Source organism: Bipolaris sorokiniana (assembly GCF_000338995.1).
Source record: "Bipolaris sorokiniana ND90Pr unplaced genomic scaffold COCSAscaffold_2, whole genome shotgun sequence".
Taxonomy (NCBI): Eukaryota; Fungi; Ascomycota; class Dothideomycetes; order Pleosporales; family Pleosporaceae; genus Bipolaris; species Bipolaris sorokiniana.
The window spans coordinates 2260250-2287495 of NW_006911896.1; the positions used below are offsets into that span (position 1 = coordinate 2260250).

The 27246-nt window shown below is 52.3% G+C and overlaps 8 protein-coding genes across 8 annotated transcripts; 4 read left to right on the forward strand and 4 right to left on the reverse strand.

The window, feature by feature from the left end:
* Positions 1 to 1224: 1224 nt before the first annotated feature.
* Positions 1225 to 7787, forward strand: PKS1 (polyketide synthase PKS1; the record flags this gene model as incomplete). The annotated part of the gene is made up of 3 exons (XM_007698023.1): positions 1225 to 1502; positions 1550 to 7688; positions 7743 to 7787. 3 exons carry the CDS (start codon positions 1225 to 1227, stop codon positions 7785 to 7787), a joined length of 6462 nt encoding a protein of 2153 aa, XP_007696213.1.
* A 3805-nt stretch (positions 7788 to 11592) lies between these two features.
* COCSADRAFT_33550 (uncharacterized protein) lies at positions 11593 to 12749 on the forward strand. Its single transcript, XM_007697380.1, has 5 exons — positions 11593 to 11773; positions 11837 to 11847; positions 11909 to 12017; positions 12077 to 12413; positions 12499 to 12749. Exons 1-5 carry the CDS (start codon positions 11748 to 11750, stop codon positions 12610 to 12612), a joined length of 597 nt encoding a protein of 198 aa, XP_007695570.1. The 5' UTR covers positions 11593 to 11747; the 3' UTR covers positions 12613 to 12749.
* A 50-nt stretch (positions 12750 to 12799) lies between these two features.
* Positions 12800 to 14962, reverse strand: COCSADRAFT_109443 (uncharacterized protein). The gene is made up of 3 exons (XM_007698024.1): positions 14721 to 14962; positions 13975 to 14668; positions 12800 to 13919 (listed from the first exon to the last, which is right to left on the reverse strand). Exons 1-3 carry the CDS (start codon positions 14829 to 14831, stop codon positions 13060 to 13062), a joined length of 1665 nt encoding a protein of 554 aa, XP_007696214.1. The 5' UTR covers positions 14832 to 14962; the 3' UTR covers positions 12800 to 13059.
* Positions 14963 to 16164: 1202 nt separating this feature from the next.
* COCSADRAFT_167885 (uncharacterized protein) lies at positions 16165 to 18952 on the reverse strand (the record flags this gene model as incomplete). Its single annotated transcript, XM_007698025.1, has 4 exons — positions 16165 to 17028; positions 17080 to 18463; positions 18517 to 18788; positions 18824 to 18952. 4 exons carry the CDS (start codon positions 18950 to 18952, stop codon positions 16165 to 16167), a joined length of 2649 nt encoding a protein of 882 aa, XP_007696215.1.
* A 186-nt stretch (positions 18953 to 19138) lies between these two features.
* COCSADRAFT_33553 (uncharacterized protein) lies at positions 19139 to 21454 on the forward strand. Its single transcript, XM_007697381.1, has one exon. It carries the CDS (start codon positions 19310 to 19312, stop codon positions 21095 to 21097), a length of 1788 nt encoding a protein of 595 aa, XP_007695571.1. The 5' UTR covers positions 19139 to 19309; the 3' UTR covers positions 21098 to 21454.
* Positions 21455 to 21544: 90 nt separating this feature from the next.
* COCSADRAFT_33554 (uncharacterized protein) lies at positions 21545 to 23417 on the reverse strand. Its single transcript, XM_007697382.1, has 2 exons — positions 22905 to 23417; positions 21545 to 22851 (listed from the first exon to the last, which is right to left on the reverse strand). Exons 1-2 carry the CDS (start codon positions 23116 to 23118, stop codon positions 21953 to 21955), a joined length of 1113 nt encoding a protein of 370 aa, XP_007695572.1. The 5' UTR covers positions 23119 to 23417; the 3' UTR covers positions 21545 to 21952.
* A 527-nt stretch (positions 23418 to 23944) lies between these two features.
* On the forward strand, positions 23945 to 24901 carry COCSADRAFT_167888 (uncharacterized protein; the record flags this gene model as incomplete). Its single annotated transcript, XM_007698026.1, has 1 exon — positions 23945 to 24901. One exon carries the CDS (start codon positions 23945 to 23947, stop codon positions 24899 to 24901), a length of 957 nt encoding a protein of 318 aa, XP_007696216.1.
* A 1265-nt stretch (positions 24902 to 26166) lies between these two features.
* COCSADRAFT_178458 (uncharacterized protein) lies at positions 26167 to 27132 on the reverse strand. Its single transcript, XM_007698027.1, has 2 exons — positions 26756 to 27132; positions 26167 to 26689 (listed from the first exon to the last, which is right to left on the reverse strand). Exons 1-2 carry the CDS (start codon positions 27098 to 27100, stop codon positions 26549 to 26551), a joined length of 486 nt encoding a protein of 161 aa, XP_007696217.1. The 5' UTR covers positions 27101 to 27132; the 3' UTR covers positions 26167 to 26548.
* Positions 27133 to 27246: the final 114 nt, after the last annotated feature.

A 27246-nucleotide genomic window follows, 5' to 3' on the forward strand; every position in this document is an offset into this window, starting at 1 on the left:
GAGACGCCGAGCTCCAGGCATTCCGAGACGTACGCTATGCCTCATGCTGAACCTCCCAGCCAGCGTGCTCACCTAGCCATAAGTCCGAGCGGGGGCTCCAGGAGCTTGGTCGGAGCCAACAACGCTGTAGCATCATAGTACTCCATACGTGGCAATGGAAACGCTTACAGAGATCCGGCAACGTTCGTGATCGCTCACCGGATGATTTACCAGGTCTTGATTGACTCGTCAACCTCACCATCCGCCCCATAGCACATACATGCTATCTGGAACACTTCGGTACGACAAGCTGTTAATCCAAAGAATATAGCACCCACAGTCTTGTGTCACGGAACTGCCACGAGGGTCTTGGTTTGCCTGGAGGTCCTGTACTGTGATGCCTGTACCCACTAGTCTTCCACATGTGTACAGGGTTCGCTTCAAGCAGCTCCAGCATGCACACTTTACCAGAATGGATTCTTCCTGACTGCATAGATCTAAGCCTAAATTTGCTTGGAAGATGCTGTAATTGATAGTAGAGCACACGGACTCGACGTCTATCCACCCCGGCTTTTGGGAGGGGATCCGAGCCACTAGACCAGAGTTGAGACAGCGCCCTCGCTTCTCACGTCCCCACGTCTCATCTCTAAGTACTATCATCCGCAATGCATTGGCTGCATATCTCAGCCGCTGGTCTCCACGTCTAGCGCGCCATCTATCAATAGGCATGCGAGCTTACTCGGACGCACAGCCGGCATCTGCACGCCATCAATCCTCGGAATCATGGCTGTACTATCCAGGAAGGGAAGTAGTCCGCGGGCCACACTGATTCTCACGTCAATACGTTTCTGCAGTACTTCGCTCCGCAATACATGGGTTGTAACAGATCCGGCACGCACTGTGCTTGTCATCGCGCGATCCACGCCCTGACCACCTTCTTGACATCTTACGCCTATCACTCCAGGCTGATCACATACATATACGAGTACCTCCAAGCCCAGATCCCTTTCTATCCCACCATTCCTCCTCCAGTTTCTTGGGCCATTACCCTTGCATCAAGTGCCTAAGTCATACGACACTGGAGCTCTTCGCTTTCATATATCACCAACTACCCTTCCATTAACTTTGGAAGCCCACCCCTTTCACCTCCTAAACACACCATCGAGGTTACTCTGCCTTTTTCGGCACCGAATTACTGCATCTTTCCATCTTTTTTCTAATTCTTCTTTTATACCCTTTGCCAAAATGGATGTCCTCATCTTCGGAGACCAAACCGCCGACCAGTACCCGCTCCTGCGGAAGGCTTGTACCTGGAAGAACAACGCGACCCTGACGACCTTTCTCGACCGGATCAGCGTTGTGATTCGCGAAGAGGTGCAAAAGCTGCCACGAACACAGCGAGACCAAATCCCCAACTTCCTGACAACATGGGATCTTGTGGAAGCATACTACGCCAAGGGACTGAAAATCCCTGAGATTGAGAGTTGTATGGTTACCATTGCGCAGTTGGCGCACTACATCGGGTGAGCCTTTTTTCCTGTGCTTGTCAAGTGTCCCGCTGACCTTTCAGATACTTTGCCGAGAATCCAACAGAGCTTCCAAATCCATCAAACACTCGAGTTGTCGGTCTTTGCACCGGTCTCCTTGCAGGTTCTGTCGTTGCATCTGCCAGGTCACTGAGTGAGCTTCTCCCACTCGCGACCGAAGCTGTCCGGGTTGCTTTCCGCGCAGGCACCTGCGTTGGTGCAGCCAAGGAGGCACTTGAGCAATCTTCTACCTCCAAAGATTCGTGGTCCACTATCGTGACCAACATTTCTGAAGATGCTGCCAAGGACGCTATCGCTGCGTTCCACGAGGAGCAAAAGATACCGACCCTGGCTCAGGCCTACATTAGCGCCGTTAGTACAATGGCGCTAACCATCAGCGGCCCGCCTGCTACCACGAAGCGCCTTCTCGAGAAGGAGGCTTTCAAGTCCAGTGCTCGTGTGCCTATCCCCGTATATGCGCCCTACCACGCATCTCACCTGTATTCCCAGGCGGATATCGACCGTATCCTCGACAAGGACGCCATTAGGCATCTGCAGCAATTCCGCCCAGTCGCCCTCGTCCACTCGGCAGCCACTGGAAAATGCCAGACTGCTACCAACACTTTGGAGTTGGTCCGAACTGCCCTTCATGAGATGCTTGTTGAGCCTGTGAGATGGGACAGCCTTCTGTCTGAGGTTGTCTCTCAGGTCACCTCTGCATCCAACGCACAGTGCTCTGTCTCCGCATTCGGTGTAACATCCATTACCAACAGCCTCGCATCCGCGCTGAAGAATGGTGGCCAATCAGCCATCACCGTCCGCGACCAGTCTGCCTGGGTGCCAGCCGACCATGATAGCCGTGGCCGTACACAGAACGACAAGATTGCCATTGTTGGTATGTCTGGTCGTTTCCCCGGTGCTGCCAACCCTGAGGCGCTCTGGGATCTTCTCGAGCGCGGTCTGGATGTCCACCGCGAAGTCCCTGCAGACCGTTTCGACGCAAAAGCCCACTGCGACCCCTCAGGCAAGGGCAAGAACAAGAGTCACACCCCTTACGGCTGCTTCATCGACGAGCCCGGTCTATTCGACCCCCGCTTTTTCAACATGTCTCCCCGTGAGGCTGCCCAGACTGATCCCATGGGTCGTCTAGCCCTCACAACTGCCTACGAAGCCCTCGAAATGTCTGGATACGTACCAAACCGCACTCCCTCGACCAAACTCGAGCGCATTGGTACCTTCTATGGTCAAACTTCGGACGATTGGCGTGAGATCAACGCTTCAGAGAACATCGACACCTACTTCATCACGGGTGGTGTGAGGGCGTTCGCGCCCGGCCGCATCAACTACTACTTCAAGTTCTCTGGTCCCTCCTACAGTGTGGACACTGCTTGTTCTTCTTCGCTTGCTGCCATCCAGCTGGCCTGCACTTCCCTTTGGGCTGGTGACTGTGATACTGCTTGCGCCGGTGGTCTCAATGTCCTGACTAATCCGGACATTTTCTCCGGTCTTAGCAAGGGCCAGTTCTTGTCCAAGACTGGAAGCTGCAAGACTTACGACAACGATGCTGATGGTTACTGCCGTGGTGACGGTTGTGGTTCCGTCGTCCTCAAGCGTTATGAGGATGCCATTGCTGACAAGGACAACATTCTTGGTTGCATCCTTGGCGCTGCCACCAACCACAGTGCCGAGGCCGTTTCCATCACCCACCCTCACGCTGGTGCTCAAGAGTACCTCTACAACAAGGTCCTCTCCAACGCCGGTGTTGATGCTCATGATATTAGCTACGTGGAGATGCACGGCACTGGTACCCAGGCCGGCGATGGAATTGAGATGACCTCGGTCACCAACGCCTTTGCTCCTCGCCACCGCCAGCGTACCCCCGAGCAGACTCTGCACTTGGGTGCCATCAAGGCCAACATCGGACACGGTGAAGCTGCTTCTGGTATCAACTCTCTCGTCAAGGTCTTGATGATGATGAAGAAGAACGCTATTCCTGCCAATGTAGGTATCAAGGGTGTCATGAACAAGACCTTCCCCAAAGATCTTGCACAGCGCAACGTGCACATTGAGACCACTCAGGTTGCTTGGCCACGCAAGGGTGGGGAGAAGCGCAAGATCTTCTTGAACAACTTCTCTGCTGCTGGTGGAAACACCGCTGTCATCCTTGAGGACGGTCCTCTTCCCGAGGAACCCAAGGGTGTCGACCCTCGCACCATGCACATGGTTACTGTCAGTGCTAGGTCTATCGCATCGCTGAAGAAGAACATCAACAACTTGATCGATTTCGTCGATGAGAACCCATCCGTTACGCTGCCCAGCTTGGCCTACACTACCACTGCTCGACGCATCCAGCACAACTACCGCGTTGCCTTCTGCGTCTCTGACATGTCCAAGGTCAAGGATGGCCTACGTGCTCAGCTCAAGGATACCTACAGCCCTCTGCCCATGGTTCCAACCAAGACTGCCTTTACCTTCACTGGTCAGGGCTCGCAGTACACTGGCCTCGGACAGAAGCTGTACGAGGATCTTGAGACTTTCAAGAACGATATCGACCAGCTAGACAAGCTTGCTCGTCTGCACTCTCTTCCCTCGATTCTGCCGCTCTTGACCGGCGCAGACGTTGCTACCCTTTCCCCAGTAGTTGTCCAGCTTGGTATGGCCTGCATTCAAGTTGCTCTCGCTCGCATGTGGGGTGCTTGGGGTGTTCGCCCCATCGCTGTCATTGGTCACAGCCTTGGCGAGTACGCGGCTCTCCACGTTGCTGGCGTCATCTCCGCCAGCGACATGGTGTTCCTGGTTGGTCGCCGTGCTCAGATCCTAGAGGAAGAGTGTACCGCCAACACTCACGGCATGCTTGCTGTTAAGGGCAGTGTTGATGCCATCAAGGTAGCCTTGGGCGACAAGATGACCGAGATTGCCTGCATGAACGGCCCTGAAGAGACCGTTCTCTGTGGTACCGTTGATGTTGTCGACTCAACCAACGAGCTTCTTGCTTCCAAGGGATTCAAGTCGACGAAACTGAATGTTCCATTCGCCTTCCACTCTGCTCAGGTTGAGCCTATTCTTGAGAAGTTCAAGGCTGCCGCTGACTCGGTCACCTTCAACAAGCCTGTTGTGCCGGTTATGTCGCCCCTTAATGGGGACATCATTGTAGAGGCTGGCATCATTGGCCCTGACTACCTTGCTCGTCACGCCCGCGAGACTGTCAACTTCTGGACTGCTCTAACCAACGGTCAGGAGCAAAAGCTCTTCGATGCTAAGACCGCTTGGCTCGAGGTTGGAGCCCACCCTGTCTGCAGCGGTATGGTCAAGTCTTCTCTTGGTGGTTCCCCCGTCGCGGCCGGATCTCTCCGCCGTAATGAGGACCCCTGGAAGACCCTCTCCAACACTCTCACCACCATGTACCTGGCTGGTGTCTACATCGACTTCAACGAGTACCACAGGCTTTTCAACGATGCCCACCAGATGTACACTCTGCCTACTTATGCCTTTGACTCGAAGAAGTACTGGTTGGACTACCACAACAACTGGACTCTTACCAAGGGTGAGGTTCTCCAGGCAGCACCTGCAGTCAGCGCTATCGAGGCGGCACCAGTCGTGGAGGCACCCTCCAAGCTGTCGACAACTTCTTGCCACAAGATTGTCCGCGAGGATCTCCATGCCAACTCTGGCACCGTTGTTGTCCAGTCTGACCTATCCGACCCCAAGTTGAAGGCTACTATCACTGGTCACCAAGTCAACGGTACCCCTCTTACTCCATCTTCCCTATACGCTGATCAGGCGATGACTGTGGCCGATTACCTCTATCAGCAGCTTCGCCCTGGTACTGAAACACCAGGACTCAATGTCTGCTCAATGGAGGTTACCAAGACTCTCATCCCCCAGTACCCTCCTCCTGCTACTGGCCAGCACTTGCAGATTGAGGGTAACGCAGACCTTGAAACCAGCCAAGTCAAGATCACCTTCCGCACCGTCTCAGCCGATGGCTCCAAGATCCTCGCCGAGCACGCTGTTGGTATCGTCAAGTACGAAGATGTCAACGCCTGGAAGGAAGAATGGGGTCGCATCCAGTACATGGTACAGTCTCAGATCGACATGCTCCAGCAAAAGCTTGCGACTGGCGCCGCCCACAAGGTTCTCCGTGGAATGGCCTACAAGCTCTTCAAGGCTCTTGTTACCTATGCCGACAACTACCGCGGTATGGAAGAAGTTATCCTCGATGGTAAACAGACTGAGGCTACTGCTTCAGTTCAGTTCCAGACCACCGAGGCTGATGGTGATTTCCTCTGCTCCCCATACTGGATCGATTCTCTTGCTCATCTTTCGGGTTTCATCGTCAATGCCTCCGACCACCTTGACTCTGAGAATTCCGTCTACATCTCTCACGGATGGGGATCTATCAAGATTGCCGGTAAGCTTTCGCCTGAGAAGAAGTACCGCTCCTATGTTCGCATGCAACCTGCTCCTGGCAACATCTCTGTTGGTGATGTCTACATCATGGACGGTGCTGAGATCATTGGTATGGTCATGGGTCTCAAGTTCCAGAACATTCCTCGCCGCGCTCTCAACATCATGATGCCCCCCGCCGGAAAGGCCGCTTCTGCTCCCGCTGCCAAGGCGGTTGCTAAGCCTGTTCCCAAGGCTCTTCCTACCGCTGCTCCTGTCAAGACCCACGCAGCCGTTCCCAAGGCAGTGAAGGCTCCCAAGGCTGTCAAGGTTGCTGCTCCCGCCGGTGTAACCTCAAAGGTCATGAACATTGTCGCCCAAGAGATTGATGTCGACATGTCTGAGCTCGTTGACGAGGCTGCTTTCGAGAACCTTGGAGTCGACTCACTTCTGTCTCTGACCATCTCTGCCAGGTTTCGTGAGGAGCTCGACATGGACATTCCTTCCACTCTCTTCACCGACTGCTCCACTGTTGGTGAACTGAAGAAGCACTTCTCTCAGTTCGATGGCACTACCATCGTCGAGGATGACTCTTCGGTCACATCCGACGAGCCTTCTGGCGCGCCTACTCCTTTCGAGGCGCCTGCTGGTCAGAGCGACAGCACTCCTGCCAGCTCCGCCGGTAGCGACGACGGCCATGATGACATCAAGCCCTCGGCTGCCACTGAGGGCGGTGCCAGCCTGGCCCGCAAGCTTGTGGCTGAAGAGATGGGCGTTGATGTCTCCGAGATCACCGACGACCTTGACCTCACCGATATCGGCATGGACTCCCTCATGAGTCTTACTATCCTTGGTTCCATGCGTGAAGCTACCGGTCGCGATCTTCCTGCCGACTTCCTTACCGTCAACGTCACAATCAAGGATATCGAGACTGCGCTTGGCATGCGTCCTCAGCCCAAGGCTGCGAAGCCTGCCACTAAGGCTTCTTCCAAGGCCCCTCAGCTCTCTGAGGTGAACAAGAAGCTCGCCTCGCTCCCCGATGTCTCCAACCTGCCTCCTGCTTCCTCTGTCTTGCTTCAAGGTAACCCTAAGACCGCCACCAAGAAATTCTTCTTGGTCCCCGACGGTTCTGGCAGCGCGACTAGCTACATCTCCATCCCCAATATCTCTCCTAGCATGGCTGTCTATGGACTTAACTGCCCATTCATGAAATGCCCTGAGAAATGGACTTGTGGTGTTGAGGGTGTCTCCCGTCTTTACCTCAACGAGATCAAGCGCCGTCAACCAGCTGGTCCTTACCTCGTTGGTGGATGGTCTGCTGGTGGTGTCATGGCATACGAGGTCGCTCAGCAACTTGTGAACGCCGGTGAAAAGGTCGAGAGCCTCGTTCTCATCGATGCTCCCTGCCCAGTCGCTCTTGATCCTCTCCCCGCTCGCCTTCACATCTTCTTCGATCAGATTGGTCTCCTTGGCACTGGAAAACCCGGCGGTACTCCTTCATGGCTCCTCCCTCACTTCGCATCTGCCATTCAGAACCTCAAGGACTACGACCCGACCCCCATGAACCCCAAGATCGCTCCCCCTGTCCTCGCCATCTGGTGTACAGATGGTGTCTGCCCTAACCCTGAGGACCCCCGCCCTCCCCCAGGTGAGGGAGAGGACCCAGCTCCCATGAAGTGGCTTCTCAACAACCGTACTGATTTCTCTGACAACGGTTGGGCCCAGCTTCTCCCTAAGGAGAACTTCCAGTACGCCGTCATGGGTGGCAACCACTTCACTATGATGAAGGGTGATCACGTAAGTCATTTCGCTATCTATCTTTCCCCTACATCATGCTAACCTATCTACCAGGGTGTTACGCTTGGAAAGCTCATTCAGCAAGGTCTCAAGCTGTGATGACTTTGTGTTCTCCATGTTCTCGATTGTAATCACCGCATATTGCATGCATCTCGTTATGTTTCAAGTGTTGAGTAATGAGATGTTGGCGTTGGAATTGTCTTCACTTCTTTGCCAGTATGGCATTTAAGATATCACATGGCGCAGGTTTCGGGGTCACGGTAAAGTTTTTGGCGAGGTGGCCTGACTGGATGGCGTTTGGGGTTTGAATCTTCTGGGTTTTGATTCGACATTCCCGCACACGACTTGATTGGCTTATGTTCTTTCCTATGTTCACGCACCGTTATGATTATTGATAGTCTCGCTCTGTACGTAATGTTTTGGCTTCCGCAATGCAAGGGTAACTTCATAAAATCTGGTCTTTGTTGCCTTGTGACATGTGATTGTTATCTTTGATTGTCTTTTGGTTGGAGAGCTGTCTACTTCGCCAGCCCTTACACAGCATGATCCAGCTCACGCTGTGTATCATGCACTCTTTTCCAACATCGCGTTTCGGTAACCGATTCTTTTGTCTATCTTGCACAGAAAAGTCAATCACTTCTATCATTCGGCTCCGCAGCCCGGATTCTCGCACACCCTTCCAAGCTCTACTAAGATGGCCAGCGATTCAATCTATCATGGTGTCACAGCACCCCCACGCCTTCATCTAGATCATATCCATATCTAGATCCAGAACAAAGCATTACCCCACCCTCTCTCCGCAACCCATATACATGATCGTACCAAGAAACTGCATCTGTCCCACCAATCGGCCGGCTCTCCCCAGGTCCTCGGGACACACTTACCAGCAACCAGCTACACACTGAAGCCCACCCTCACGGAAACACAATGATCTTCGATCCCCGCTTCCTTCCTTCCTTCCTTCCTTCCTTCCTTCTTTCCTTCTTTCCTCCTTCTCTCGCGGCAAATCTACAATTTACCCAGCCAGCCTGATCCCCCGCATTGCATGAGGACCCCTTCCCCAAGAAGCTGGCTGCAAGTACCCTCGTTACCAGCCCAAGCGAACGGGTAAATGCCCGCATATCCAAATATCCCACACAGATCCTGCCTTTTTTTTTCCTTGCTGCAATCCCGTCCTCTGCGATACGACTACAATGCAATGCAGGCTACCTATGGTGAAAAACTTGTTTTCTTTCGGGTCGCTTGGATCATCCGGGTGCCGCCCGGTAAAAGAGAGGAGGGTTTTTGGCTATAAGAGATTAGATTGTTGTGGCTTTTTGACTTGAGGTGTATGTGATAGGGTGGCTTGTGGTGGTGCTGTAAGTTGCCGGATAGGTGAGGCTTTCTTTCCATGCAGCCTTTCATCTATGCAGATGCGGTCCGTCGGGAATGGGGCCATTTGGACGGGCGGGATGGATCGTATGGTATTGGGTTTAGATTGGGTGTGTGTTTGGGGATACGAGTGTGTGAGACTTCGCTTGCTGTGCTGTATGTTGGAGTAGTAGATCTCCGGGTTTGTGGTGTTTAGTTTTCCATGGACTGGAAGCAGTGTGTGCTATTTCAGGGTTCGATATGCAACGCTATTCCAGTTTTTTGGCTTGGTATGCAATTCACCCTCGCGAAATATGCTGGTTTGGGTTTTGCTTGTTATCACGCCGGCATATAGGGGCTTGGGCGACAGAGTATCGGTGCCGATGAAGTGCAGTTCGATTGTCGGACAAACGACTCCAGGGTCTGCTTCTTGGGCCGAGTGTTCGGGAATTACCCTGGTTTTTTTTACTTTTCTGTTGTACAACCCTATACTACGAGATATTTCGAGAGACTTAATCACTTTGTGTCACAGAATGTAGTCTCAAGATACTGAGATGAGCAATTTACGGGTCATAACTTGCATTTTCGGCACTGCACTGCTCTTAATCCGAACCTATCTCAACGTCCATTTGGACTTGCAATTTGTCTTTCCTCGGGTCGTCCAGGCAAAACACCTTAGCCGTGTGGTTCCAACAAACCCTTCACCGGGTGTTCGGTTCGAAATCGCCGATCAAACGCTGCGACGCACAGCGCTTCCGGTCAGCCTCACGTTCCAGAAGACAGGTTGACCACGTGACCTCGTAAGCTATGTCACTGGACAGCCGTCTATGCGGTCACGCTTAAGGCAACTAGTGACACATCACACTCAGGCCGTTTCTCAGAACATGGTATATGAAGCGAAGCGAAGCTCAACAAGCGCATGTCAGCTCAACGAGTCGTTGTACTCACCGATTGAACGGTTTCAAGTACGAGAAAGTGGTACCATGGAAGCGGTTGCGTTTACAGCAAAGTCACTGTACAAGGTCTAAGCGGTATCCTCGGGTTGCCTGATACATAGCCTCGTTAGGCGCATTTAAGCTCCACTGTATACACTCGCATGCTTGGTTATCACATCGCCCTGCTCAGCTCGCAAGCGAGGATGCGCCACGTCATGCAAGTGGCACAACATAGTACGAGACGCCTTACAGCTTCATTGCCCAGCCATCTTATCACAAACACGATACCGAGTTGGACTGATGTTTCTATGAATCATTGAATGAAGTTGTAAAGGAGCCCAAGGGAGCGAATTCGCCGATCATGTCTAAGGCCTAATTGTAGGGATCCCCAGAAACCGTTTGACAGTTGTCCTGCTGTGAATGCTGCATGCCTGAAGGAATACGTGGATCATCATGTCGATCAATATCGAATGTCTAGCCTTATGCAAAACAGCTTTCCGGAAATGGATAATGGAAAGCACAGTCTGGTCGGTAATGGCTGTTTTACATGTGATTCGTATGCAAGAAACTCATGATACCGCATTCATAATAAAAGGTGATACGATCAAGTATGCAGAGCGAAAAACCAAAGTCTGCTATTATTATCTGAGACAGGGCGCGTACATAGGAACGCTCCGGGTGTATCCGCAGGCGGCGAAATTATCTTGGTGTGATGGCGTTAGCAGGCTGAGTCAAGACGTGTGTGATGGGATTCTGCCTGATTGACGATTGGGCCATATTTGGCATGGCATGAGGACAAGACCGAATGCAATTACAGAAGGTTCAGTTAGCGAGGATGCCGCGAGCTGATATGTTCGGAGAATAGTGAGGAGGCCCGAACGTGCAGGGCCAAGGTCATCTACAGCTATTCCTCGAGTGGTGCGAAAGACGCGGATGCAGCCGCTGATCGCAACCACCACGGGAAAACCGGTGACGTTTTTTTCCCTGATGATTAATTTTGTGGCGTGTTTTGTTACAGACAGGTCTGCGGGCTGGTCAAGGATAATGGACTCGTTCGTAATTGGATCGGTTCTCAACGTAGCTGAAGGCGGGCCATCAGCATATGTGCTTACATCTTACCTCACGTCGGCCTTGCAGTAGCCTTTGATAGTCTATGATGCCAAGATCGGGGACGCGGTTACTATCTCCATAGGGCGCATGGGCATGCCCATTATTCGCGCTAGGCTATCGGTTGTTAGCATATGCAGGATTGGGCATGGCCCTACAGTTCTTCGAATGCTAGAAAAGTCCAGCCACGTACGCGGGAGGCCGCATTGACATTGATTGGAAGTGAGCGCCTCAGAGATAGCGTCCTTGCAAGCGACACTGTCATCGTGTCATGATCCTACGTATCAAAGGATCCGAGATTTCCTGAGGGATTTCCGGAGAAAAGTCTTCATGTAATCCTGATACTTACTATGGTGTGGAGACGCTCCTCTCAAGGGCGCGCAGCGTTCGGTAGTGTAGGGCGTCTACTACAGGGGTCAGCATATCATGTGCCAAGTGTTGAGATCACAGTATAATTAGCTTAACATGACTAAACAGGTACATATGAGATCCTTGTAAGGCCCGTGGTATAAGCGAGAAGGTAAGTAGAGCTGGGGGCGGGGCGGGGAGAGTAAACGGTAAGCGGGGTGGAGATATACTAGGTGCCAAGAGCGGACATGGCGGGGCAGTTTTTCCGATGCGCGAAACAAACAACGCGCACTGCTAAAGTCTACAAGTCCAAGGCGCAATGGCGGATGTAGCTAAAGCCGGGAGGTCAGTAACAATATAGAGCTTCTATGCCGCCATTGAATACGAAGAGAGCTAACATCTCAACAGCGAGCCCGCGAGTATGTATACCGATACGTCCCTCTACCACGACCTCCCTCTGACATAATGCCACCCTTATAGCAAACCCGCGGGGTATCCCTGTGGCTCCATTCATCGACAGAGTAGAAGACTATGTGACTGACCGCTCCGAGGTGGAATCCACCATCAACAACTTCAAAGAGATGATCTCGTACGCCTCCACTCATACCCTTACCCCCAACCCACCCTCTAATCCATCTAAACCCCCAGAAAATACCAATTCATGCAGCAAAACACACAAAGACGAGCTGCTGGTCTCAAAGACAAGATCCCCGATATCCAAAAGACACTCGAAACAGTCCGCTTCCTCAAGTCGCGAAAGGACGACTCTGAACCGCTGGAGACAACGTTCGAATTGAATGATACGCTCTATGCGAAAGCAGAGGTCCCACCTACAGACGAAGTGTACCTCTGGCTTGGTGCAAACGTTATGCTCGCGTACCCCATACCCGAGGCGGAGGAGCTGCTGCAATCGAAGTTGGCCACAGCAAGACACAGCTTGAGTACTTGTGAGGAGGATTTGGATTTCTTGCGCGAACAGATCACGGTATGTCTTCTCTCTTTACTTTGGGTTGATTCTTTTGAAGTTATTATTTTGGGGGGGTTTGTAAGTGGCTAATGAGGTTTTGCAGACGCTTGAAGTTGCGTTCGCGCGTGTGTACAATTGGGATGTTGCGCAGCGGAGGAAGGAGAGGGAAGGAGGAGAGTCGATAGAGGATAAGAAGCGTGGATCACCTAACGGATAAACGCCTGGGGAGTTGTACCCTCTTGTCCAGTCCTTGAGGTTATGTGAAGAGGATTCGAAAAGTTAACATCAGCATGAGACGAAGAAATGAAAATATAAGACGGTCCTCCCTTTTCTTCAACATGATTTATATGTGAGCAAAGTATATAAGCGTGTCCGCGTCTTCACAAAACCAAGCCAAAGATGCAAAACCACGCCATTTGTAACATGCTCCTGTCGTTGAATTTTGTAATATATATACCAGCTACCACATACCAAATTCCACTATCTCAAAAAACCAGCAAGGCAAACTCAACCCCTTTGATCCACTATTCACAACCTTATTACATCTTTCCACCAACCCTCTCATCTATCCATCCAACTATCCAATTCACATATACACATATTATCACCTACAAACCCCCCAATCCTCTCTTACCAAACCCTCACCTATCACCTGTTGCATCATCTATGCAACAACGAGCTTAGCAGCAGCATCACCAGCATCGCTCTTCATGGGGTCCATATCCTTTCCAGTCTGTGCCTTGACATACTCGTTCATCATCTTGGTGATGGGGGCCTGGCCGCCCCACATGTCCATCTCGGCCATTATATCGATTTGCTTCATGGTCATGATGACGGAGCCCAGAGGAGCCTTCATGTCACCGTACTTGTCCTTGTTGTCCTGGCGGCGCTCGGGCTTAGCGGCTTCGGGCTTAGCAGTCTCGGGCTTAGCAGACTCTGGCGCAGCGGACTCTGTGCCGTTGGTAGGGGCTTGGAGAGTGGGCATCTCGCCTTCGGGGGTCTTGGGGGTGGCAGCAGAGGACTCGGTGGCGGGAGCTGCAGTAGAGGGAGACTCGGTAGAGGGAGCAGGGCTGGAGCCAGCGGGCGCCTCGGCGGGGGTAGCAGTTGAGCCGGTAGGGGGAGTGGCTTCTCCTGCTGGGGCAGCAGCGCCAGCGGCACCGCCCATGACTTGCATGGTGAGGATGTACTCTCCGTCAATTTGGCGGACAGGGATGGCAATGCGCATGTTGGACATGTCGAGGACGGCATCAGCTTGGACGGGAGTGAAAGTGGGTGCGAGAAGAAGCTGAGCAGCGACGGGGTTGGGCTGGTTGGTGGTAGGGGTAGTGCCTTGGACCTGGCGGGCAATCTCCTTCCTGAACTCAGTGCGGGAGAGACCACGGCGCGTGGTAGCGGCTCCACCAAGGCTGCCAGTTGCACCGCCAGGGTTCTGGAGAACGCTCCTCTGAGCAACGGCGATGGCGACGGATCCAGTAGGTGGGACACCCATTGATTGCATCATCTTCTGGATGCGGACAGCGTTGACTAGGATGAGGCATTAGCCTGTGAACAGGTGTACAAAGGTTTCAGGAAGACTTACTAGGCATTTGAACGACAGTAACTTGTTGGTTAAGGCTGGGGACGACAGCACCAAGGTTGGTGGTGACCGAGTAGCGGTAGTCGTTGACGGAGTCCTGGCCCTGGAGAGCAGCCAACATGCTGCTGTCAATGCCATCCTTGACATCAACGTTCATGGTCATGGGCTGGGTAGCACGGATAGACATCCTGAAGCCATCCTGGAACTCGTTCTCTTGGAGACCAGTGCCCTGAATACCGACAGAGGTGCTGCCATCACTGCCAAAGGGAACGACAACGGTGTTGGTCTCAACGGTCTGGCGACCGACAACCATGTACTCGCCATCCATTTGGCTACGCTTGACCATGCGAACAGTCATGTCAGTGGTGTTGACCATCCTCATTGTCTCTTGGATCATCCAAGTCTGTCGATCAGGTGAAAGCTTGGCCACGTAGGTGTTGTCTGGCTGAACTGCTACACCCTGGAGGTTCTGCATTGTCATGGCCATCTCGATCTGGCCACCGACCAGGTCAGTTGCACCGTTGGTGCTGATGGTCATTGACTGGGGTGAGACGGCAACGAAAGGCTGTCCGGTTGTGCCAACAACCTGGTTGGCGGGGATTGAGGGGTTTTGTTGATTAACAATAATCTGTTGCTGTTTTTGGGAGAAGGTCTCGACCTTGGAGCGGTCGGGGAAGACAAAGGAGTTAAGTTTCATCTATGCTTGTCAGTTTGAAGATATCCATAAGACCTGATGACTAAATACTTACATCGCCATTGACATTAAGTACTTGGTTGTACTGGACACTTTGCGACTGAGCGAACACCTGTGTACAGCTCAAGAAGGCAAGGAAAAGAGAAGTGACAGTACCGGACGTCATTTTGAAAATAATAAAAGCCACCTGGGCGTTATGAAGAAATATTAATTAAGAGAAGAGAAAAAAATTAAGAAAACGAAGAAAGAAGAAAACAAAGATGGTTGAACAGACTTGCTGTGGTGGTGAGATGCTCCAATATTCAACAGTGGCGCTCACTTTTAATATGAATAATTGCGGTTTCGTCCCAAGCCTTCACGTTTTGGTTCGGCATACCTCCTTGCCGTCCATAGAGTTTCGAATCTTACTACATGTGCGGATGGAGGAATGACCTGTGGCGCAGAGTTGCATACCTGCCAGGCATACTGAGCTGCCCCGTAGTCAAAGGCCCCCCACTTGAGATTGTTTGAAGCGGTCTCATTCGACTGTCTTACCCATCCTGACCATGGTCCTTACAAATATGGTGTCGGCCAAGAGATTCCTCATGGCAACAGTGAAGCTTCTCTGCAAACATAGTTTCAAGCGTGAGGCAGAACATTTCTGCTGTAGGGATGGAACGTATTTGCCGGGGACATGAACCCTAGTAGTGGCCTATGATACTGTCCAGCGCATGACGAGACAGTCCAGATCGATGTCGGACAACAGGACTGCTCTAGGAACTTGTCTCGTAAAACAAGCTTTTGCCGAGTGCCACCGGCCGCTGGCCGACAAGAGAAGCTTGGTTTGTATGCAAAGCACCAGTGTTGGCGATAGGTCTCAGACTCCACTTTCCAAAGGAAAGTCGCATAGGTAGACAGCTGCTTGCAGTAAGAGCGCCAGTCTGCTCGAGAAGACAAAAAATCGCCCTCAGTTCAGAGGATTGCTATGAGTATTTTCTGCTGACTCGATGGTGTTTCAAATGATGTGCTTTCGATGTTCTGAAATCATCAAACGTCGATGTTTGGAGTTACGTTTCGCGATGCAGTTTGATGCACGAACACAATCGACCGGCTACTTTAGTTCCCGACTAGCGTCAGTCGGTCAACACTATCGAATGCTAGGACTCGCTATGATTTTGCAGTACTGCTATGCACCGTCATTTTTTAGAATGTAATGAAGCAACATTTATCATGTTTACGAGGTGACATGGCGATTATTGTGAAGTTGGCTCCTATCTTGAACTTGGATTGTTAACGGTTACTTACCTTAAGTTCCACACAAGCAGTACTCAAATGCCCACACATGAACAGACGTAGCATCTCAAATAACAAACTATTTGTACATAACGTACAGCGGATGGCGCCGAGGAAGTAGCCGTTGCTTGGATTCGTTCTACAGTATAATGAATATTACTGTACACATTACGCGGACTGTCAGGGTCTCTTACACCTGTCTATTTTTGCCAGTAATATCGAATCCCTCACATCTTGATCCTCAAGCCCGTATTACCCGTTCTCTCTGTGCCTGTACGCCCACTAATAGCACCCATACTATCAGCGTCGCTACCGTCATCTCCATCACCATATTCTTCTTGGTCGTTATTTGCAATGCCCAACCCTAGCGTGCCTACTTTGAAGACGCTACTGCACCACTCACTGAACATGTCGGGGTCCCAGACACCATCTTCCCTACCCTTGCCCTTTGCGCTCCGGCCGGATCCGTTCTGGTTGTTAAGAGAGGGTGCATACGAAGTATCGTACCAGTCCTCGTAGGTTTGGGTTACTGACTCCATGACGGCTGCGACGAGCATTTCACGTGTCCTCGCATCTGTGATGTATTCTTCCAGCTTTGAGCGTAGGAACAGTGTTTCGTGCTCAATGTTCTGCCGAATCTTGCTGATACGCGCGGGAGCTTCGTTGACTGGCACCTTTTTGTTGTTCTTTGTGTCGATCGGTGATGTTATCCTGTTCACGAATTGGCCAGTAAAATCATTGATTGCTTGACGTAGACGGGCATCTACTTCTGCCTTTGCATCCAGCATGTTTTCCACGACTTTAGGAATCAACAGGCCGACCAGGTTGCGCGGGTTGAAAAGGCCACCTCGTGCGCGAAGTTCCCAGAAGGTGTTCGTTACGCTGGAGAAGTTGTATTGAACCTCAGTCTCCGGTGTAACGAACTCAATGTCGAAAGTTACGATTTGTTGTTTCAAGAGAAGCAAGTGCGAAATGAGAAACAAGGCAGCATCTGTAGGTGATGTTGATTTGGCAAGGAGTGAACCCGCTTGGGTGAGTGAGAGGGTGGTGCTGTGAACGATGCGGTGAGCTAGGTCATCAAAGACGGAGGACTATGAGCGACATTAGCACAAAAACTCAACGGCGGATGATTTGATACATACATGCACAAGCCTGTAAATCTTACTGAGCAACCAAATAGCCTTTCGCAAGGTTGGATACCAGTCCTTGAACGCAGCTTCAGTGTTAAAATTCCATCGAGCATCGGAATCATCTTCATCAACAATCGTGGGTGCATTTGGTAGTAATGGCGTTGGGGGGTCCTCGGACTTTGGTTGCTTCTTTCCAGATAAGGCTGGTTGATTTGACTTTGCTCCAGAGGTCGCCTGTTTTTTGTTTTTTGCGGGGTAGTCGAGATCCTCTGGCTTTGGCTTGTATCTTTCAATATCATCCCGTAGGATGGCTAGAGATAAGAACACGAGGCGGTTTTGCGCATCTTGTAGTGCGGGGTGCACTATGACAGAAAAGTCGATTTTTTTGGCTTCCACTGGAGAGACCTCTTCCTCTTCTTCTTCTTCTTCTTCTTCCTCCTCCATATACCGTGTCTGTATTAGAGTGCAGAGTTCACATAGCTTGAGTATTTGGGTTTCGTGAATAGTCCGCGGTCTAAGGTGATCGTACAAGGGCTCACATACGGCTTCAAGAAAGTCGTACAGTCCGCCATCGCCTTCAAACCACTCACGCCATAGGCCGCATTCATCGAAACATATGCCACGGATGTAGCTTATGCTACTACGAGCAAATGCAACCAAGTCGTTCGATGTGCTTGGGGCTTGTGCAATTTCTCCAATCTTTTTTGTGATAATGGGAAGAATGAGGCGGCCGCGGGTGGCTGAGTAGCTCTGGTAGAGCTCATTCATGAGGCTCTGATATTCTGCTTCTGCACCCGGAGCAGCGCCAGGGGGTAAAACTGCACGCTTTTGTATTTCCATGCCAATGCTCTTCAATTCTGGCGCACCAACACGGAATTTGGCGTACAACAGCGCAGACATCGTCGTATCGTTTAGCTGTCGGTCAGCTATCCGTTTCGCTACATCGGCTGCAATTTCTCTCAGGGCTTCGGTGAAATGAACACGGATAAGAGTGAGAGCGCGAGTGAGCAACAAGCGGTACCTTGAGCGATACGTCTCAGCCTCGCGGTGCTTGGGGTGTGCTTGCATGTATTCCAGACAGCTGTCCAAATTGGCTAGCATTTCCACAAACTCATTACCCCGTACAATCTTGCCAGCGCCTGGCGCATTGAGTCGCTTAGTCGTAGGCTCAAGATATAGGTAATATCGGAGGTTCTCCTCCATACCATCGGCAAGCTTGGTGATGCGCTTCTGGTCTTCGATGAGACCTTCACACTTTGTGCGGAATGCATTGGTCTGCGCCTCGACAATCTTGAAAGATTCCGATAGAGAGGAGAGGATGTCGAGGGTGGATGTGGTATCAGAGATGACGGTCTGGAGGTGGCTTCGCGTCATGTGAAGCTGGTCTTGATAGTGTCTGGGAGCCATCAGTCAGCAACTCTCATGCCGTCCCAGTCTGGCAATGCATACCTGTACTCTTCATGGCTGGCTTCCAGCAGCTCGTCATTGACTCCGCCATACCACTCGGCCAGCTCGAGTTCTGTATTGATATCCTCTTTTGACTTCTTCTTCTCCAATGCCTTTTCCTTCTTCAAGTGTGCCCGCACTACGGTGTAGAAGTCGCTGTATGACTTTGCGCGTCGGGCTACGGTCGCTGGGGGAGGGCCACTGAGCTTGCCAGGACGTTCTTCTTCTGCAGTCTCTACAATGGCTTCTGCGCGCCCGAAGTCAGCTTGACTCTCCTATACAAACAATCATCAGAAGTGCTCAAACATACCCATGCAGCGGATGGTGGGCTTACGCTTTCCTGCTTGAGCAGGCTCTCCCGCCGGCGACGATTGCCCTTTTCCTGGGGCTTTGCCACACGCGGGACGAAGGCATTGTACCACGAGTCTCCTTCGTACATTATTGTTTTTTCTCCAATTGGGGTGGTTTCCTTGACGTTGCCTTGCAGAAGCGGACACGCCAGCTTGCACGTCGGAGCTCGGTCTACGTGTCGTGGGGGGATTTAAGTGGTGCTAACGGTATCAGGTATAGCTCGAGCAGGTGGAGACGAGATCCGACGCCAACTCTCCAAGCGTCATCGATCCCGCCCGCTGCAATGTGAAGAAGCCATCGAGCGTGTCCAATGACCAGTCCAGTGGCCATAATCGGACCTACGCACAATCTGCAAATGTTGTTCTCCTGATCCTACTCGACACCCTTGGGTCGTTTCTTCTCTTTGTACTACGCAAACCCCACACGCCCTCCATCACGCTGCACCATGCTCAGCACTAAATGTGTCTCTCGCGCGACACTACCCACACGCCACACCCCGCGACTATGTAGGAACATATCAGCCAGAGCCCCGCGCTCTCAGGTCCGGACCGCCGCACACCCATACGCACAGCGGCGGCAGCAGCATTTCGTACGTTCCATCGCCACTGTCGGTGCTCTCTGGGCCACTGCCACCGCATGGCAGTGGTGCAATGGCGAGTCAATCTTAAGAGACGCCCATGCCGAGGAACCAGAGGCGATAGAGGGCCCAGAGCTGCAGTTTGAGGCCCCACGGCGGCAGGCCACGTCCAGCGATGACAATCGCAACATAATCAGTTCCCAGCACCTCCAGGTCATTAAGAGCTGGGAGAGCCCCGGAGTGTACGCATGGGGGTCAAACACAGGAAAGGTCGTCGCACCCGATTCCGACGAAAAGTACATCAAGACTCCACGGCGGCTAAGCTTCTTCGATGGCAAGCTGCTGAGGGATATCAAGCTGGACAAAAACTTTGGGGCCGCTATAGACGAGAAGGGCGATCTCTTTCAATGGGGCACAGCATTTGCCAACGATGTCAAGGAGCCTGTGAAAACCTTGACAGGGCGGAATTTGAAGTCGCTGGCCATTTCCCGTGATCGCATCATTGGCCTCTCCAATAACGGCTCCGTATACTCGATTCCTGTATCCCAGGTGGAGCAAAAGGAAGGACCCAAACCCAAGTCCAAATCATGGATCCCCTTCTGGGGAGGCTCCAACGACATTTCGTACCGTGAACGCACACCTGAAAATCTGGGATGGAGCGAGCGCGTGACAGACATTTGCTCCGGCCTCGAGCACGCTCTCATGCTCACCTCATCCGGTCGCGTCTTTTCCTTTGCTTCGGGCTCCCAGAACTTCCCTAGCAAAGGCCAACTCGGCATACCTGGACTGACATGGGAGAACCGGCCGGCTGGTGCATTTGACATCCCCCACGAGATTACCACACTCAAAGGCTTCCCCATCAAGAAGATTGCAACTGGCGACTACCACAGTCTGGTGTGCGACTCGGAGGGACGTGCTTTCACTTTTGGCGACAACACAGCTGGCCAACTTGGTTTCCCCTTCAATGCAGAAGCGCAAAACATCGACGCGCCGTCTCTGCTCCCAACCCAAAAGTTCTACTCTGGACAGCAAGGTAAGGTAACCAACGTCTTTGCTGGTGGCAACACATCTTTTCTTGCCATTGAAGCAACAAAGGGCAACCGGACGACAGCAGACACGTGGGCGTTTGGGTTTGGACTCACCGGTCAACTTGGCGTGGGCCGGTGGGTGCACGCCCAGGCCGAACCGGTGAAGGTACCCGCCTTCTCCGGCCTCTTTGAATGGGACGAAGCCAACAACAAGCCCATCCCCATCCGCCTCTCAACTATTTCTGTCGGCGCCTCCCACGCAGCGGCTGTTCTAGACAACGTCGCCAGCGTAGCCGTATCAGGACGCAAATCCAAACTCACCGAGAACGACACCAACTGGGGCCGCGACATTTTATTCTGGGGCAACAACGAATTCTACCAGATTGGATCCGGCAAGCGCAGTAATCTTGCTACACCGGCATATATCCAGCCGCTTGATCAGGCGGCAGAACAGGAAAGAGCGGCATCTGCTGCTGGGGGTGGTTTTGCAAAGCAGCTGAGAGAAAAGGAGGTGCATCGGTTCCAGATTACGCCGAGAAACAAGGTCAAGTTCAAGGGGAGGACAGTCGAGTTTGAGCAAAAGGTCGAGTGTGGAAGGGGTTGTACAGCGGTTTATTCTGCTTTGTAAGGCTGCTTCTTGAATACCTCATCTTTTTTTCTCTCTGTGTGTTCAGCTTGGGTGAATGCAGTTACTGTGTATTTTATGGTTGCCTTTTAGGGCATCTTCTTGTGTGGATATCTCTCTCCTTCTCTTCTTGGTATGCACGTCTTTCCCTAGATGCAGAAGATTAAAAAAAATGTAAATAAAGCACAAAAAACTGGTACAAGGTAAAATATCTTGGGAGGAATTTTTTTCATTGTGAATTTTTTTGGTTCAAGTAGCTATTGCCTTGAGGGATATCGCAATGGGTATTTTTTCCACTTCCTCATCACCGCCCACCCACCCCCCATCTCGTGAGCAACATCACATCTGGCCGTCATCGCTTCTCGCAAGACAGAAGCGTAAAAGCAATAAATCAAGAGACTACACACTAGCTCTGTGTCTGACTAAACCGAGAAAGCTAGAGAAAATACCGAAAGAAAAAAAGGGATATAGACAACAAAAAAGAACAAAGTCAGTCGACAAGCAATATGATACAGTGCAGGAATTTTAGGATAGTTCGATGGACATGTAGAAATAGGACAAGTCCCACTCTCGCTAAGTCGCACTTCGTCCCTGGGGAAAAAAAGACAAAGTCCTCGCTTAAGCAAGGGGAAAAGGAGGATGAGAACGAGGATATCCGAGAAAAAAGAAGGAGGAAGAAGGCCAGGGCGAGCAGAAAAAGCAGCCCCAGTGTGGAAATTGAAATGGAACAAGCCTCATCCAAAGCCACAGATAAAAGAAAGGAAGAATTGCAAAAAGGGGTAGTGGTCAACACGGAAGAAAGGAAGAAGAAGAAGAAGAAGAAGAAGAAGAAGAAGAAGCAGACAAGGGGGTCGGGTCTCATAACCCCATGCGTCGAATCATAGCCCTCGACTCAGCTTCTGACAACTCACTCCCATCGATATTGATCTTCCCCTCTTCCACCTGCGCAAGATCAGGTTTAACCAAGCCCTCATGCAGCGACTGCAAGAATGCCAGCAACATCTGTTCAAACGCCGCATATGGGTACCGCTGCTGCGCGGCCTGTAGGGCCTGAAGACTCGACTGCGCTCGATCTCCGGGCAGCAACTCATCGATATAGCGGCGCTTGATGCGCGTCCACTCGCGATTTTCTTGGCGCTGGTTATCCGGGTCGCAGAATAGGATGCGCATGGCGGAGACATCGGCGGGTTCGTCGGCCCAGCGTTCGACGCCGGGACAGCCATAGGAGAAGATTGTGTTGAAGGTTTCGGGGCCATAGGAGCCGTTGCGGAGGTACTCGCCGATGACGGCTTGCAGCATGAATTGCGCGGCTAAGTCGTACCATTTGGATGTGGGGAGCCAGGCGTCGTCGAGGGTGGCGCGGGCAGCGGTGAGGTCGATGAAGACGGGGAGGAGGCAGTGCAGAGAGGGGGTGCTGGCGACGTCGGTGACCCATCGCCGTTGGTCCAGGGGCATTCTCAGGGCAGAAGCGAGTTCGGAGCGGTTTTCATAGAGGGCACCATCTGAAAGGGGAAAGTCCTTGTGCTGGTCAAAGGGCTGCTCGAGTGCGGGCGGGTGCTGGGTTCGCTGCTGCCAGTACTCGCCGCGGCTCTTGTTTTGCTCGCGCAGGCTGTTGAGGGATGCTTCGGTTGTCCATGTTTCGGTGTGGTGCAGGCGGTGGGTGAAGAGTAGAGCAAACTGCAGCAGGCGCGACCGAAATGAGGCTTTGGAGTCCAGACAGCGGCCTTGGTGGCGGTGGCCAAGGAAGACCCTCCAATCTACTTGGCGTCAATGATTTGGGGTCAGCACGGCAAAGACAAGTTAGGCATACCGGCAGTCATGTTGACTAGGGCATTGGGAAGGTCTGAATGGTAGGGGTCACTGCTTGACTTCCACTCGAAGATGAGGCCGGTGGCTTTGAAGACGAGAAAGTCGAGGATGGTCAGGTCGACATCAAACTGGTCCTGCTCTTCATTCTCCATACGGCGGGTCAAGTTGAGGTAGCCTTCCCTTGGCTGTCGGGGCGTGTCACGGAGGGTTGCCATTGCTCTTCAGGTACGTGTTGGGCAAGCTGGATGATGATGATGGTATGGGAGTGGGTGAGCGTGGGTGGGAGTTAGCAGGATATAAATGCAAGTAATGCAAGCGTCAGGCGGAAAGGACCGTAGAGAAGTGAAAGGCTAAGACGGGGGCACGAGACGAGAACAAAGGCGGCGGTCTCGACTGGGAGGTAGCAAACGGGTTATGTTTGATGGCAGGACAGCGCCCTCTGGACCCCAGTGGGCAGGCCAGCGAGCGGACGTTGACGAGGACAAGAAGGGTCGGCGGGTGGATGTGTTGCAGGGTGCCGTTCATGCACGGCGACCCAGCTGTCGGTGTCGGTGCAGGGGGTTGGCGTCTGAATGGCATGCGCAAGCGAGCACGAAGGAGTTCACGTCAAACGGGGCCTGACTCGCGCTCCACGAAGTTCCACGCCGCGCCGCTCGGAGCAACTGGAGGGGAGCGGAACTGACCGCGCGTGCATGGTGGCTGGCTGCTCTGCGACGACGGCGCCTGCGGCCGCCCTTTTTCTCCCTCTAGCACTTGCTGCTCGTCCGATATACTACACCAGCAAAGGGGGACGACGGAGACAACAAGGACGAGACGGCCAGACGACCAGACGACCAGACGGCCAGACGCCGCATCCTGGCCCAGGTAGGCTTAGCGTATACGGCGGCGCGGCGCATGAAATGGATCAGCGCCACCATCCCCACACGACTACCGACCGACCGATTGCCTGAGTGATGACTGACTGACTACTGCTTGACTGACCGACCGACCAACTGACGGGCTGTGAAATGTACGCCCGCCCACGGCAGCTGTTGCCCGACCATGCTGTCCAAGAAATGCCCGCTCTTTGTATCGTCGTATGCTGGCCTCAGCCCGCTGTACCTGGGCGGTGGCAGCAGCAACAACAACAGCAGTAATAGCCCGCGCCAGTCATGCCGTCATACATTTGTCCACCCTCAACCACGACACCAACACGACCACCATTATCACCACCACCCCGTCTACTACCAGCAGCGGCGCACATACGCCCAACACCTCGATGCCGACCTGCTGACGTGGCCCGAACCCCAGAGGCCCCATAAAACACCCACGCCTTACCAGATCCTCCAGTGCCGCAAGGGCGATGCATATACCAAACATCGCTTCTACGTCCTCGTCAAGCTCTACCACCCGGACCGCAGCCATGTTTCCCCTGCCATAGCCCAGCTGCCTCTCCACGTGCGCCTTGAGCGCTATCGCATGCTCGTCACTGCACACGATATCCTTTCGGATGTTGAGAAACGCAAGGCGTATGATGCCTGGGGCCATGGCTGGGCAGGCCACCACCACACGCCCACTGCCCCACGACACAGCGACTGGGACTATGACGCACGTCGTTGGACTACCGACCCCCGCACCAATGCAACCTGGGAGGATTGGGAGCGCTGGCACCATGAGAACAGCGGCGCCAAAGACTCTGACCCCCGCACCATCCAAATGTCAAATTTCACCTTCATGGCCCTCCTCTTCGCATTTGTGAGCATTGGAGGTGTCGTCCAAGGCACCCGCTTCAATTCCTTCAACAACTCTGTCATTGAGCGTCGCGACCAGATCCACCGAGAGGCGAGCATGGAATACCGGCGCAGCAGGAACGCAACCCTGAGCGCCAGCGGCAACCGCGACGAGCGCATCCGCACCTTCTTAGAGCACAGAGAGTCGACCATCGTAGGCGAGCAATCCTACCAGCGCTTGCTCCCGCCCGTCGACACGTGCTCGCCGGATCAGGTCAGGCGACAGTGAACCTGGGCGCATTCTGGTGCCTGCTATACATCCCGCTATACCCCACATGCACATTTTGGTGCTATACTATATGTTTGCTATTAATCAGGCGCTGTTCATGGAGCTATGGCGTACCGTTCTTGTAGTCCTTACGTATCATTCGGCACCAGTGCCGATGCCGTTACGGCACACCCCTGCCTTTCATGCACTACAACGTTATAAAATTCCAATAACTACCACCACAACCATATCCCGGTAACATCGACTGACTTTACAAACATGATTGCAGACCCCCGCCTTGCCATGACAGGACTTTGTCCGAGCAAACTGCAGCTGCACATGTTACCACGGAACATGTCAACCGAAAGCGGAACTCCTTCCGCTTATACGCGTACCCTCACTGCCAGGAACAGTTGAGCCTCAAACACTGCTGCAACAAACGCTGCAGAGCTCCAATTATCCATTCTTCCGCTACTTGTTTCACCTTGGCATTAACCGACGGCTAAGATAACTGTCTGACAAGTGTTATGTATTTTACAGCTTTGTATAAGAAAGAAAGTAAAAAAAAAATGCATGAAAACTTTGAGCACCATGAAACATCAACCATCTAACGTAAAGCAGACAAAAGATGACAATTTAATTTACTCTTTTTGACTTCTTCGCATGTGAAGAAACCGCACTCTGTACATCCAATCGGCCGCCAAGCCCCCTGCCTGACTAAAACATGCATTGACTGACGAACGCCGCAATAGTGTCTCCAGTTTTGAGAGAGAAAAAATGTGCTCAGATTTGTATTGGGGCCGCCCACAAAAACACAAACACACACACACATGCACGCACTTTCGCTTTTGTTCTCTGCCGCTTTCCTGCCCTTGTCCCTTGCCCCTTGCCCTTGCCACTCCCATGTTGTGCAACCATCAACCTTTTACATGTAATCTATTACTTACTCAGAAGAGAGAGAAGGGTGTGTGCGGGTGTGTGGGTGTGTGTTGTGATGGTGGCTAGCTAGCTATCTAGCTAGCCTTTCTTTCCTCCCCATGCATCAAAAACGACTCATCATCCCGCCCTAGTTGGGGCGCAAAAATTCCATATCACATCACATCATTATCACATATTACATGCAACCGCGCCTCAATGCCAATCTGGAATTCAAATTGCCCTGATTGGTTGTTTTGGCCGCCCACTGACTTGCTTAATCTCCCTTCCCCCCTCCCCCTCTTCCCGTTGCGAGTGCGAGGGGACTAAATACTGCGCCACATACGGCCCGTTTTTCTTTCGCTGCAAGGGTCGGTTGGGGCGCAAGGGAAGCGGCGGGTTCATCGTCTTTGTTTTTGTAGTCCCTTTTTTTTCAATATACGCGGTGTCTAGTTTGGTTTAGGGCGGTTCTGTGTTGGCAGTCGTAGTTTAGGTTTGCTCAAGAGAATTCCAAGGCTTGGGATCATTTGGTTGTGATAAGATTCTTTTGTTATGGTAATGCAACTTGGAAAAGTGAAAGTTGGCAAATCCGTGAGTTTTGTCAATAATCTGTTTTTTGTGTTTGGTTGGGATACAGGGGAATGCACTGTCGTTGAGCTTCTGCATAGAATTCACCATCTCATGGTGGCTTACTGTACAAAAGTGCCTTGGCGTATACATAATGCCAATTCATCTCACACACACACCACTCCCTCACTTCTTTCCCGCTGGCTTTGCTGGGGCTGACGCCGGCGCTTTCGCAGGCGGGGCCTTGGTAGCATCTGTCGGTGGCGCTGCTGTCTTCTTGCCCTGGCGGCTGATGAGATCCAAAAGATGATCTTCCGTCTGCTTGCCCTATATGATAGATTAGCAATTGCCTTTAATTCCGCACTATTGCGCCCTTTTTACAAAAACCCCTACCTTGTCGGCATCGGTCTCGGCATCCCATCCTCGCCCAAATTTGGCTCGGAAAGCAGCCAATTTTCCAGCCTCATCCTCTTCCACATTTAATAACTTCTGCGAACTGGGATTCCATAGCGGCGAATTGCGAATGTCTTTTGCGCTCTTGTAGACGGGTTGGGGGTTCGTTGTTCGCACAGTGAAGGCGCTTCCGTCGGAGAGGGTTATGAGTTGGGTGAAGGTATAAGGTCGCTTCGGTCGGCGGAGCAGTGTCGCGTGTCGCACTTGATTTTTCTGTTGTATTTGAGGCTGAATTGATTGCCGTAGCGCACGCAATGCGCTCATTGAGGGTACTGGAGACGCCATGGTGATTGGTAGGGTGCTGGGATGGTAATGGCGGGTCGAGATAGAAAGTTGCGGAGAAGACACGGAGGTTTGGGCGGCGCTAAGAATTCCGACATCCCAGTCGATTCAATCTTCAATGCGCAAACCATCTTCATTCGCATCGCACC

Coding starts and splice junctions, on each gene's coding strand:
- COCSADRAFT_33550 (XM_007697380.1), top strand. CDS start 11,748: ATGGCGGATGTAGCTAAAGCCGGGAG. Junction 12,018..12,076: donor AACTTCAAAGAGATGATCTC/GTACGCCTCCAC, acceptor CTAAACCCCCAG/AAAATACCAATTCATGCAGC. Junction 12,414..12,498: donor TCTTGCGCGAACAGATCACG/GTATGTCTTCTC, acceptor GAGGTTTTGCAG/ACGCTTGAAGTTGCGTTCGC.
- COCSADRAFT_109443 (XM_007698024.1), bottom strand. CDS start 14,831: ATGACGTCCGGTACTGTCACTTCTCTTTTCCTTGCCTTCTTGAGCTGT. Junction 14,669..14,720: donor TACTTAATGTCAATGGCGAT/GTAAGTATTTAG, acceptor TGACAAGCATAG/ATGAAACTTAACTCCTTTGT. Junction 13,920..13,974: donor TACTGTCGTTCAAATGCCTA/GTAAGTCTTCCT, acceptor GCCTCATCCTAG/TCAACGCTGTCCGCATCCAG.
- COCSADRAFT_33553 (XM_007697381.1), top strand. CDS start 19,310: ATGCTCAGCACTAAATGTGTCTCTCGCGCGACACTACCCACACGCCAC.
- COCSADRAFT_33554 (XM_007697382.1), bottom strand. CDS start 23,118: ATGGCAACCCTCCGTGACACGCCCCGACAGCCAAGGGAAGGCTACCTC. Junction 22,852..22,904: donor CCTAGTCAACATGACTGCCG/GTATGCCTAACT, acceptor GACGCCAAGTAG/ATTGGAGGGTCTTCCTTGGC.
- COCSADRAFT_178458 (XM_007698027.1), bottom strand. CDS start 27,100: ATGGCGTCTCCAGTACCCTCAATGAGCGCATTGCGTGCGCTACGGCAA. Junction 26,690..26,755: donor CCGAGACCGATGCCGACAAG/GTAGGGGTTTTT, acceptor TCTATCATATAG/GGCAAGCAGACGGAAGATCA.